The sequence below is a fragment of the Tachypleus tridentatus genome, chromosome 7, assembly GCF_004210375.1.
Source record: "Tachypleus tridentatus isolate NWPU-2018 chromosome 7, ASM421037v1, whole genome shotgun sequence".
Lineage (NCBI taxonomy): Eukaryota > Metazoa > Arthropoda > Merostomata > Xiphosura > Limulidae > Tachypleus > Tachypleus tridentatus.
This window is the reverse complement of record NC_134831.1, coordinates 38,401,079-38,413,767: the sequence shown is the minus strand read 5'-3', so window position 1 is coordinate 38,413,767 and position 12,689 is coordinate 38,401,079. Positions and strand designations below refer to the sequence as shown.

At 30.6% G+C, this 12,689-nt stretch overlaps 2 protein-coding genes across 6 annotated transcripts in view; one reads left to right on the top strand and one right to left on the bottom strand.

The window, feature by feature from the left end:
• Smyd5 (SET and MYND domain containing, class 5) overlaps window positions 1-10,628 on the bottom strand; it is a 56,767-nt gene extending 46,139 nt beyond the window's left edge. For all 3 annotated transcript variants that reach the window (XM_076511189.1, XM_076511190.1, XM_076511191.1), the window contains exons 1-2: window positions 10,481-10,628; window positions 6,953-7,201 (exon numbers count right to left, since the gene is read on the bottom strand). In XM_076511189.1, the coding sequence (XP_076367304.1) occupies window positions 6,953-7,201; window positions 10,481-10,540 (309 nt within the window). In that variant the 5' untranslated portion in view covers window positions 10,541-10,628. The remainder of the gene's footprint in view (window positions 1-6,952; window positions 7,202-10,480) is intronic.
• Window positions 10,629-11,706: 1,078 nt separating this feature from the next.
• The window catches only part of LOC143255471 (ubiquitin thioesterase zranb1-A-like), a 57,582-nt gene continuing 56,599 nt past the window's right edge, over window positions 11,707-12,689 (top strand). For 2 of the 3 annotated variants that reach the window (XR_013030672.1, XM_076511186.1), the window contains exon 1: window positions 11,880-12,334. The gene's annotated coding sequence lies outside the window, so the exon portion shown is untranslated. Of the gene's footprint in view, window positions 11,726-11,879; window positions 12,335-12,689 lie in introns of those variants that run through there. The other variant, XM_076511188.1, reaches the window with a different exon arrangement.

The window sequence follows — 12,689 nt, the reverse complement described above, 5'->3', positions numbered from 1 at the left end:
GAAAAAAAAAAAACTTCCACATTTAATTTTCCAAATGTGTATAACTTCACAGTAGTGAATACATGTGAATTAGTAACACAGGTTTTACATTAAAATACCTGTGAAGGCACGTTTGCAAATATATCTTCATAAAAAAAATAACATGTTATAAGAAGTAGATGAAGGTTCAGGCAGCAAAGTGTTAATTGTAGTAAGTTGCATATTTTCCTGCTACAACAGCTTTGTATTTTCTTAAAAGGCTGAAGCTGGACTCAGTAATTTTAACTTTTAAAGTTAAGCCTATCAATACTTGGTATGTGGTACAAGATATTAGATTTTATTCTTCAGATGTGAAACAGAAATAACAAGCTACATTTGTAAAAGGAATGTTACAAATATTAAGTGTTTAGGAAAGTTTTAGGGTATTTTTATGTGTGTACTTATATGATCAATAAATTAAAAATCTTTCTTTTTATATAATTTATGAAATAACTTAATTTTGTCAGTGGTATTAATATAAAGACTAATAACTCTTCTCACAGGCCAGCAGATGTAAGGGCTCAATCTTTTGTGAATTTATTACACAAGATTTTTAATTATAAAGTAAAAAAATGAAAAATTATACCACGAGAAATGGCTAACACAAAAACAGATATTTTAATATTCACAACATTTCAGGCTGAGACACTCTTTCTCTGCTTATTTTGATCCAAAGAAATCACCACAAGAAGTGCATCCCAGCCTAAAATGTGAATATTAAAACATCTATTTTACATTAGCCATTTTTCGTGGTATAATTTTTCCTTCTTTGTTTTCAATTTCATTGCACTAATTGATTGTTTTACCGTAATTATGAAATACTTGTGTAAAAAGTTATAAACAACAGTGTTGGAAAGATTAAATGTTCTGTTTTGTATAAACTTTAATTGTGGGGACTTACAGTTCATATCCTGAAAATATAAATAATGGCAGTATTGCAAGATATCAAATGTTTCTTCTTTGGACAGGTGAATATTTATTTGAAATTCATTTTAGGTAAAGAAAATATTAAATTCAGAAGTGTTTAACATGTTAACGGAACAGACAGCTGGTGTGGTGAAGGGTTATGTACAGAAGAAGAAATTTAAACCTTTCTAAGAATATAGAAACACAAAGGGAAAATACATGAAGTATGTCATCACCTATTAATGGGGTGGGAGCACTCAGTGAGAGACACGGTACACCTTAAGTAGGGAACACTCTTCAACCCGTATAAATGATGATGCAGAAAAAACTTCCAAATACACACATGCTGAGTGGGAGTCAAGCTGACTAGTCAACCCAAAGGTGAAGAGAGGTCATAGCATATGATGACTCCTAGGAAAAGATTAGCAGTTGTCAAATTATCATATATTACTGGATATGCAAACCAACCAAGTGCAATCTCTGTATAAATGCCCTCAAATCATAGTTAAAAACAGAAAGGTATGAGCTCTGGAAAACAAGGGAAATAGCAATGTTGGACCAAAGGTCACCTGCAAAATGAGTCCACAGATACACAAATTTTAAACACTAAGCTCCCACAAAACTAAAGCTGAGGGCTGGTTCCAGAAACAACTGATCACCAAGCTCTATGATGACTGACCTTCCTGAATGGGGAACATCAAATAAGAGCACATGATAATGATCTCCCCAATAAAGGTCTGCATTAAAAAAAAAAAAAGGTGCTAAATGGAAATAAACTGAAGGGGTACATCTCCAGATAAGTCATCCTAGCAAAGTATATTTGAGAAGAAAAAAAAAGAAGTTAGTTGGACAACAGCTAAAAAAGAAAACATGAAAGCACAGATTTGTGAAACATTCACTAGTAAAGTTGTTTGGGTAGCATTACAGAACCTCAGAAAGAAAACAAAGACAATGATGAAGATGAGAATATTGAGGGTAAAAGAAAGTCAACATGTACGACTCAAGCTGGGAAAAGATATAAGAAAATTAGAAGTGAGGAACACTTTCAACCACAGGCACAGAAATAGAGTCTTATGTTTGGAGAATACATGGTAACTGAAAGTCAACATGAAGCATGAGTGGAAAGAATTTGCAATAATGCAACAATCAAGTGAGGAAGGAAGAGAGTAAAATCTTATGAGTTAGAGTGAATGCAAGAAGTTTGCCTGAGAACCATCTAAAACAAATAGATCAAAAAAACATCACATTTCTGAGTTATCAGAGCAGCAAAGGACAAAGTCAGTAAGCATTATATAATCATTGTTGGAAGCACAAAAACAAAAGCAAAGGCAAGTTATGAGAAAAACTAGTCAAAGATATCTTGGGTCCGAGATTAAAAGTGATAAGCTGTGGTAACACAGCTCATCACTGAAGTAAATTCAGTCACTGTTTAACCCTTTCAAAATGGGACAGGGATCAAAGGCCATGTGATCATGTTTGTTAACTTGCATTCAAAATTTTACTGAACTAATATTTTATGAATTTATGTCAATAACTTTGGAATTAAATTGTAGGTTATCATTCAAAGTTTAATATTATTTATGAGTTAATTTCTTAATTTGAAAGTAAATTTTAAAGGAGCACACCTAAATATAGATTTTAGTGAGTCTCATGGTATGTTGAATGCAGCACTGTTTAAAATTAGATGTTCATGATGTCAAAATACTAAGTCTGTAATTTGTACAAATTAGAAACTCAATTTATTAATATTGAGAAGCTAGACTATAAAATAAGAACCTCACCTTTTTATTTTGCTGCAATATGGCTTATGTAATGAATCAAACATGGTGACCCCATTCAACTCTCTTCATTTTTTGAAACAGTCCATTATATACACATACTTCAATATATGACATGTAAATAACTAATCAACAGCTTAGAATGTTCCCAGAATGATTTACTCAACCATTTTAATCTTCCAAAAAAATTCTCACTTTCTTTCAAATTAAGATTTCAATGAGTTATGATGTGTTTTTAGTTTGCTCAAAATTTCATATTTTATAAAATGTAAATAAATCATGGCTAGTAAGCTTAATAAATTATAATGGAATTATATGGTATCAGTGTAGTCATTTATGAATTTTTTGATTATTCAACTGTATATATAAAACCTAAAAAAAAAAGTTTGATATCCTCCACAATAAAATTTTAAAGGGCTTAGCAACCTATGTCCAGAAACAATCAAGTACAAAGGTCATAGTGAGAAGACATAATTGTTTGCTTTACTTCTTGATTTATTTCTAAATAATAATGATCTATATACATATATATAATGTATAATCATTTAAATGTGACTGTATATTACAAAATACTAGTACACTAAAACACAGCCAAGACAGGGAAAACTAAAGGTCATTCATATACTACTGGATACATGACCTGAATGTACATACACTGCATCAATGCAAGTTATGTAATGTTAGGTGAGGACTAGAAGGTCAATATAACAAAAAATAATAAATATATAGGTTCACATATAGCATTATCAGACTTAAGATACTTAGACTAAACATTTATATTTTGATGTTATTATAAGTAGTCATTCTAGCACAAACAAAAACAATTTATATTTACTTCCTAATTTTTTTATGATGGTTATGAGATTGTTTAAGTGGCAGACCCCATAAAGTTTGAGTATAAAAAATAACATACAGTATAAAATTTTACTGAAAACAAAATGTGAAATGTTTTTAGGATGTTTTAGAGCTTACACAAATAATGTTTGAGATTTTTGGGATGAAGATTAGTTTTCTTGATTATGACACCAGACCACTTTGCACTCAGACCAGTAACAAAATACTCTAATTTCACAAACAACTTTTTAGGAAAAATATTTAACTAAATATTCTGATTTTATTTTTTTATGAAAAGCTTGTAATATTTACCAAAAGTCTGCCACATTTGATGAATATACATATACTGTATCAAAAGTTATAATGCAAACACTTAATGCATGCAACTGTGCAGACAAACGTGTATAGTTTATGGTGCCCAGTGAAAAAGGATTAAAGAAAATAAGACAAATATTAGTAATATTATTAGCACTATGATTTTTTTTATTATATTTATCCCTTATTATACTCAGTAGTGTTATGACCATCATATACTTAAGTTTTGGCCATTTTCACCTTGATGAAGTTAGATTAATTATTGAAAATATTGGTTAATAAAATGAGGAATTTTTATAACAAAGACTTGGGGAAAGGTGTTTCAAAATCTTTTGGTTTCATTGAGAAAATAACTCAAATCAATGCAAGAAAATACATGATTTTGTATCAGAAGTTACAACTGAAATTAATTATACAAATATGCATCCTTTTCTTTCCCAAAACCAGAAAAATGAAAATAAAAAATGTTTAAATGTTAACTACAAGTTTAAAATAACAACTGAAAATTTTCATTTGTAAAATGAAACAAAAAAACTGAACACAGCAATGATGAGTAAAAATGAGCAGGTATCATCCTCTTTATGATGGTGGTGCTGACCCTGTAAAACAGAAAATGTAACATGAGTACTGGTTTCAACATGTAGAAGAATACTATGTCCTGCTTCTCAGGAGAACAGCCCAGATATTTATTACAAAATAATAGTTTTTATCTATATATAAAATTGCTATTAAGCTACACAATCAGCCAAATTGCTAGGCACTCAGGAATAACTGAAGAAAGATGCAAGCAACAAACAGTTCAATAGGAACATCAAAACACAAGTAAGAATAAAAACACTGATATTCCTTATCATGGATAGATGTGAGAAATCTAGTGATAATAATAGTCCCGTCATCAACACCTCTAATGTCATACAAAAACATGTATGCAGAAATGGAAAAGATATCTACACAATCATCATCCATCAGATGACGCCCTCTGTCCACTTCCAAAGGGTAACACCCTCAATGGGTCTACAAATTAGATGTAAAATTTTGTTTACGACAACAAAAGTATATGCAACGTGTTTAGTCCTCAATGGGTGAATCCATAATAGGTCTCCTGCAAAAGGAAAAACCTTTTTTCTTCTTCTTGTTGTATATAAAACTTAATAATTTCTCATCCTCAGACACTTCAAATGTGTGAATAGGGGTGTTGGGCAATATAAAAACGTTTAGGTTACCCATGACAAATGCAGAGATTAAAGAGCATGTAAGAGCCTTGAGTGACTAACTGCATCAGTTCACTTACAGATTGTGCTTGTGCAAGGTCCTCAAAAGTGTTCTCTCTCAATAGTAAATAAAACCAAAATTAAGAATAACAAATACTTTTATTTCTTACTTTTAAAGTTCTTGTAGCATGCTGTATTGTAGCCTACAGAGTGCATAATTATTCTAGTGATTCATGGTATGTGCACATTTTACTTATTTCACCACAGTACAAATTGCAATGTTAAGCATTCCTTGTGTGATGTTATTTCAGTGTCTACTGATTGACTGACAGACACCCTACTGTACAGAAGTACAAGTGGCAACCCCTTCAGGGAAATAATTGACACCAAACCAGTGGCACAACCAATAAAACATCAACTCATAATGTAAAGATATGAAATGTCATCACAACTAAAGTGTCTGTAAGTACTAAAACACTATGATGATGTAACAAGGAACTCCTGATATTTATGTAAAACAATCCAAATATCTGATAGAAAAATGTAAAAATTGGATATCTGAGAAAAGTGAAGACCTGAAAGATAACAGTCCTCTAATACACCACTCTAAATCTGGTGAAAATATCCAGTTCCAATGAAAATGAAAGAAAAGAGGAACCTAGAATGTAAAACTCACAAATGATTCACACTTGAAAGGTAATCATATGGTAATAGAAGGAATTTCAATGGGCAACAGATCTCAGAACAAACTCTACAACCAACAAAATCCTGTTGATGATAGCTTGTATTAGTGAATTCACACTTTAAGTGGCCATAGTTTTTACTTATGTCTTCTATGATATCTGAAGCCACAATCATGTGTTTTTTTATCATTTTACAGATTACCCAAGAAATGTATGTCAGATAATGGTCAACAGTTCACTTCCACACAGTTTGCCACATTTCTACAGAGTAATGAAATCCAACATAAACACAATACTCCTTATCATGCATACTCAAATGATCCAAGTATTAAAGCAAGGATTGAAATCCTACTCAAATTTAATTGACTTATCATCAGAGAACAAGTTAGTAAATACATTGTTAGTTTATCACTATAAACCTCACACACTAACAGGCAACTTAAACATAAGATAGAATTCAATTCAACCCATTTTGGCTAGACATTGAATAAACTGCAGACTGAAAGAGGATTAGTACACACCAAGCTCATCAACAAAAATGGATCCCTGCATGTTATTGGTTAACATGTAGGAGAAAATGCCAGACATGTTCAATGTAGATCAGACTTTTCCCCATAATGGAAAAAGTTGTACTCTGGTTTCACATGAATCTATATGGGATCCTGTGATTACCAAAACTCTGTTTTTTACATCAGAGTTTGATGTAAATACACCTGCATTATCATCCCCTGGTAAACCAGTTGTTTCACTATTAAATGTCTTAACCTACTACTTAGAAATTAACAGTAACCCCAGGATTACGCTGCAACCAAGTATTGTCTAGTATATAGTAAAAAACATTACTATAAACAAAACAAAAATTAATTACGGTAGGAATGCAGGGTACATATAAGAATGCACATCTGCAATAAGTTATGTAGAAAATAGAGATTTATAGGTGGCACATGTCCTGATATTTGTGAATTTTTGTTCATAAACTTTATTGATAGCATGAGTTCAACCTCAATAGGGATATGATATCAGTATCCTCTAGTTAAGTTTGCCTGATTTGAAATGTTTAATATATACTGGAGAATTTACATTCATTTCTTGAGAGTAAACTTTTGTTATTGTTAAAATAATAATGTTAAAACTATCTAAGATGTATAAAACTGATTTTAAGAACAATAATAACAATTGTTATTGTTGCACTATTCAAAACCCTAACCTCACACTGTGAACAATCCACATGGTTTTCTTTCTTCGTATTGCAGCATTGTGGATAAGGAAGAACCAACTGATGATTAGATGACAGTCGTCGAGCATTTTCTTCAGCTGTTTCCAGTGGTCTCATACAGTAGTCACAGGCCAAGTATCCATAAGCTTGGTTCCAAAGGAATTGACTGCATACCAATGGACGTTCTTCAAATATTGTTTCACCTGCACTGAACTTACAAAGAGCAAAAAGACCCTTTCCCTATTCAAAAGAAGAAAAGAATAAAAAGTATTGTCAAAGAATATATTAATGTTCTAAGTAGAATTATAATTTTTTTTCCCTTTTACTACTGCTATACCAAAACAATATGTACAAACACAAACAATACAATTAGATGTCAGACACGTTTAACAAGAATTAATCTTTAGTTTCTAGCCAATATGGCAGCAGGAAATGTGTTTACAGTTATCAATAACAGATTATGAAATCATATCAATATATCACTTATATAAATACTATTCTAATCACTACTGTGTTTATTGTATCCAGGTTAGGTTGAATAGCTCTAGATTGAGCAAAATGAGTTGTTAGCAGTGGTGGATTTAACCCTAAATGCCTAGTCAGCTGAAACAAAGGTGGTCTGGCAGGCTTTATTAATACCAATATTAGGCATTAAGTGAAAGCAAGCAAAGGTTCAATCAGCTTTAGCTGACTTTAAAATATGGCCCTGCTTGTCAGCAATGGGTATGATAAGTACAGTGCATAATTATTAATATTGTTATACATTCACAAAATTGTTAACACACAAAATAAGTAATAATATAAGCAATATAGTGCTCCAAAAATGTTAAAAAATCCAAGAATATTAAATTCAATACAGTACAGAAGAGAGAATTCTTAACTCAGCTCAAGGGCATACATAGAAAAAATAACAAAAAGAAAAGAAAAATATTACATAAAGTAATAATATAAAATTAACTAAAAAAACAGAATATATTATTTATTGAGTATATTCTTGACTTTTTTTTCATTATTTTATATCTCAGCTATAAAAGAACATTCTGATACTGCTTATGTGGCTAAAAAAATATTGGTGAAGTTATTATTTTCTATAAATTATCCTTTATTAGAAAAAAATAATAAAACTATTCAGTACAATATCAAATATGATCACAGGTTTTCCAGTTTATTCTTTTTATGTTGGTCCAAGCAAATAGAGAAGGAAATCTTACTTTCAAAACAAATATTTCACATTTCCTTGCAATTGAAATTTTAATTATATCCTCCCAACCAACTGAATAAAATTAATTATTTGCAGAAAATAAAAATATCTATAATACAAATTACTGATGCCAAATTAGCATAAATATATTATAATGAATAATTAAAAGATTTAAAATGTGTATGGTATTTAACTTTTGAAACAAAGTGAATAAATAGTTAATATTTATTTATTAAACTTTTTTCATTCACCTTATCATAGTTCTACCATAAACTATCACACTAAAGGACATACAATGAAAGATAAAGATTTAAAACTATGAAAAGTATAACAAACTACAAACTGAACTAAATATTGTAACAATACTTTAATAAAGAATCATATAGCAATTCTAGGAAGATAATTATGTCACAATTAACCATATCTAATGTTTACAAATTATAATTTTCCAACTCTAAGTGTATTTTTGACAGGTGCTTACTTCCACTCACATACAAAGTTAATCACATTCAGTGCTGTCCTCTACTTTAAAAATATTTTCATATTTCCAAAGCATTTCATTTCCACACACCCCTTGATTCATATGGTTTAACTAGTTCTCTCATATAAGTTACCATGTAACAAACCTCCACAAACAGAAGTGTCACATGCCCACAACTCCCTCTATGGTATTCTACCTCTCACTTCAAGTTTTAGGCAGTAACTGAAGCACCAGATAACAGTGGGATAGAGGAGTGGCAAGTATAAGCAAAAGCAACTATCTGTCGGAAATAAGTTTTTAGTATAGTAAAATTATAACTTCTGACAAAGTAAGTTACTTCCACCTATCAACATAACTAGAATCTCACATTGAACTGAAGGAGGGACTGACACAAGGGAAAAAGTAGAAGCATCCTAAGGGCACTTTTAACAAGGGAGCTCTCTAATAAGAGGATTAAACTTAGGAGACTGCACCACTTTTGTATCAGGTATATTCTTCATCCACATGTGTAACAGATCTGGACACAAATTTGTTTGGAGCACATCCTAATTGGAGAGAAAACAGTTGGGCAGTAATCCTAACTGCAATGTATTATAAATCAAAACTGCCTTAAGAATAAAATATGGGTAAAATGAGAGATCTGTTCCAGGACATAGAGTAGCTAGGGTGTGACAAACAGTACATAGCAAGTCAATTGCATCCAAAACTCAGCTGTTGGAAACAATATTAATGTAGGGGTAAGGACACAAGTTATACCGTCAGTAAGTCTACTACAATCCAAACCTCTAGTGCAGGAACCAACATCCATGAAAGGGTAGAAGAAAGGCTAATAACACCTTCACCTTATGTTAAGACTTTGTACAAGTACTGCACAAGAATTTACAATACTTATAAATTATGTATACATCTAACAACTACACCATACTTTATATACACAGTAAACATTTACAGTAAATATAAACTAAGCATACATCTAACAACTACAACATACTTTACATAAACAACAAGGATCTACAGTAATTATAAATAAATACAATGAGTTATATTAAGATTGTGCAGGTTTGTTTATTAGGTGGCAATGATATACCAAACAACCTTATATCATTTATACAAAAATTTTCGTCAAGTTCATTAAATTCAATGAAAACTTCAAAGTTTGAGCAAATAGTTAGTTAACTATTGTGTTCATTTTACCGAATGTTATAGTAAATAACAGTTGAGTATTCTTAGTTTAAAATTTAACTTTTCACAGATGTGATTGTGCCAGGAAAACCATGAACTCAGTTATGAATCAAATGGTCCTTCATAATTGGTGTTACCCTTAAAAGATGTATTACGTGATAAACAAGAATTTCAATTTATAAGTAAAAACATGTTAAAATTTCATTGCAAAGCTGTAATAATATTATTAATACTATCAACATAAATTGTAATAAGTTATACTTGTATTTATAAAGCAAATTTGATTTTCGCAAAGAACAAAAATCATTCGACAAAATACTTTAAATTTCATATATTTCATAACTTATATAAACGCAACTTTGTTTTTATAAGAAGCTAATATAAATCACTCGACTAAATAATACATATATTTTTAACTTAAAATAAGTTAAATAAAAGTGATCTTTTGGAACTCATTGTCCCAAGCTCAAAACATCAAACTAAAATTTAAAAAAATAATAACAAACTTATGGAAAGGCAAGTCATTTTTTTCTTCTTACAACTATTTCACAGAAATAACTAGTCATTTTAAAGCAGTAATATAATATTGGTTATTAAGGGTAAGTGGCGGTATTTAATTTTACTATTATTATTGAAATAAACACAGAAATCTTACCTTACTGCCTCCTATTTCACGTACTTCTACTCCATGAGTATCACCACATGAAGCCTCCATTTCTTTTACTGTTGACAAATCTGGCGGTTAAAACGTAAAACGCAATAGCTATAGGTTTCTAATAAATGTAAAATAATATATATTTACCGATGTTGCACTGATTAGCAAAATTAATACTTGAATTACAAAAAATATTTTTTTACTCGAGGGAAGTTGTTAGAGAAAATAGTTAGATTAATTATATAAGTAACTTCCTCTAGTAAGTTACGAAAAAAAAACAAAATATGTTAGTTATAGAATAAACAGAATCAGCTAACAAAGTATGTTAAGCTTGTGTTGAATTTTGCGCAAAGTTACACGACGGTTCTCTGCCCTAGCCATCCCTAATCCAGCAGTGATAGTTCAAAGGGGAGACGAAATAATTAACACTACCCACTGCCAACAGTAGGTCTACCCTTTTACCAGCTTATAGTGCGATTGGTCGACCATTGTAATGTCCACATGGTTGAAAGGACGAGCATGCTTGGTAATAGGGATTCGAAATCGCCACTCTGACGTTGCGAGTTAAGCGCCCTAACCATTATATCATTCAAAGCCTAAAAATTAACAAATAGCGATTTAAAACACGAAAGTAAGTAAATAAACTACAAAACAAAAACAATTCCTTTAAATGGAAGATCTCTGGGCGGAAATGACAACTACACCAAAGAAACACCATGAACGCTAAAATTACTAAATATATGTCTAATGTCCGAATCCTAACTGGCTTTTAATACTAAAATTACTATAACAAAACCAGATTGTCTACATCTTCATCTACTGCAATTGAAATTCAAGTACGAGGCAATTCATGTTATTCTCTGACAGAAAAGAGAGCTTTCTAACCTCGGACGTCACAAACCATATTTCTTGCAGGTGAATACGGTTAACGACCAAATAGTAAACCAGTTCCTGGACACAGCTTGTATAACAAAAAGTTAGAGGTTCACTTGAGTGACTCTCTAAGTTCAAATGAAACACACTTAAAATACAGAAATTTCGAAAAAAATTGCTTATTAAAAGCAGGGAATGAGCGGTACCATTTACCTAGAGCAGTGGTTCCCAACATTTTTTATGCCCCGCACCCCTAAAAAAATGTTAATATGTTCTCGCACTCCTTGCAGTAATTATTTATTTGAGAATAAAGGTGAAGGTGGACAAAACAAATGTTATCTCGCACCCCTGGTTGGAACCACTGACCTACAAGTACTGTGCCTTTAGTAAAATGAATATCGGTTATACTTTAACACACAATAAAAAAGAGTAATGAATTATATATATATCAATAAATACAATAACTTTTCTTACTTGAAACAATAAACAATATTTAAAAAATATTAATATTGCATACAATAATTTCGAAAAACGTATGTTATTATCGAATTTAGATGCCATTTTTAATTATGTTTTTTAAATTAAGCTGAAAACCATAATTATTAATATAGCTTATTGAAAATTACAAATTATTTTAAATTTGATCGAGAATGATCCTAATGTAGTTGATTTTAAATAGCGTATTGTAAAGTAATACTATATTGTACGGAAGTATAAAAATGTATCAATGCAGAATGAAGAAAAGAAACGCCTTAACATCGTTTAACAATTTCTCTGTGATTAGCGTGATTTCTTTATTAAAGGCGTAATTGTTATTCCACCATCAATTTAAGGAAAAGAAGCATTAGTAACTATTTCATGTTCTAACTTGTAGTTGTGATGAGAAGTCTTATAAATAAACATGAAATATGATTGATAGCGAGATTTGTTAGTTTATTCTAATGACAACTTATATCGGATACTTTCAACTGAAATAGTCAGGTAATTTAATACACTTTATGCAAATGAAACCTGATACTTCAGAATAGAAGTAGAGCTTAAGTAAAATTAATAATTTCTAGGACTTACTGTTGACATAATTTACTTGGGTATCATTTGTAATTCTGTCATGGTGTGGTTAGGCTTAATCTCGTGATAAAATTTTCAGAAGAATTGGAATATACAAAATATTGGAAAATTAATGTAATAAATGTAATTACTGTGAAACACGAATTTAAAATACAATACTGAGCCAATAGGCTTAATGAATTTTGCTGAGGTTTTCAGAAATGATAAGTTATTAACTTGAAAATGAAAATCAATGAGATTTGTACTTGCAGGTTGTAGTTTTCATTTT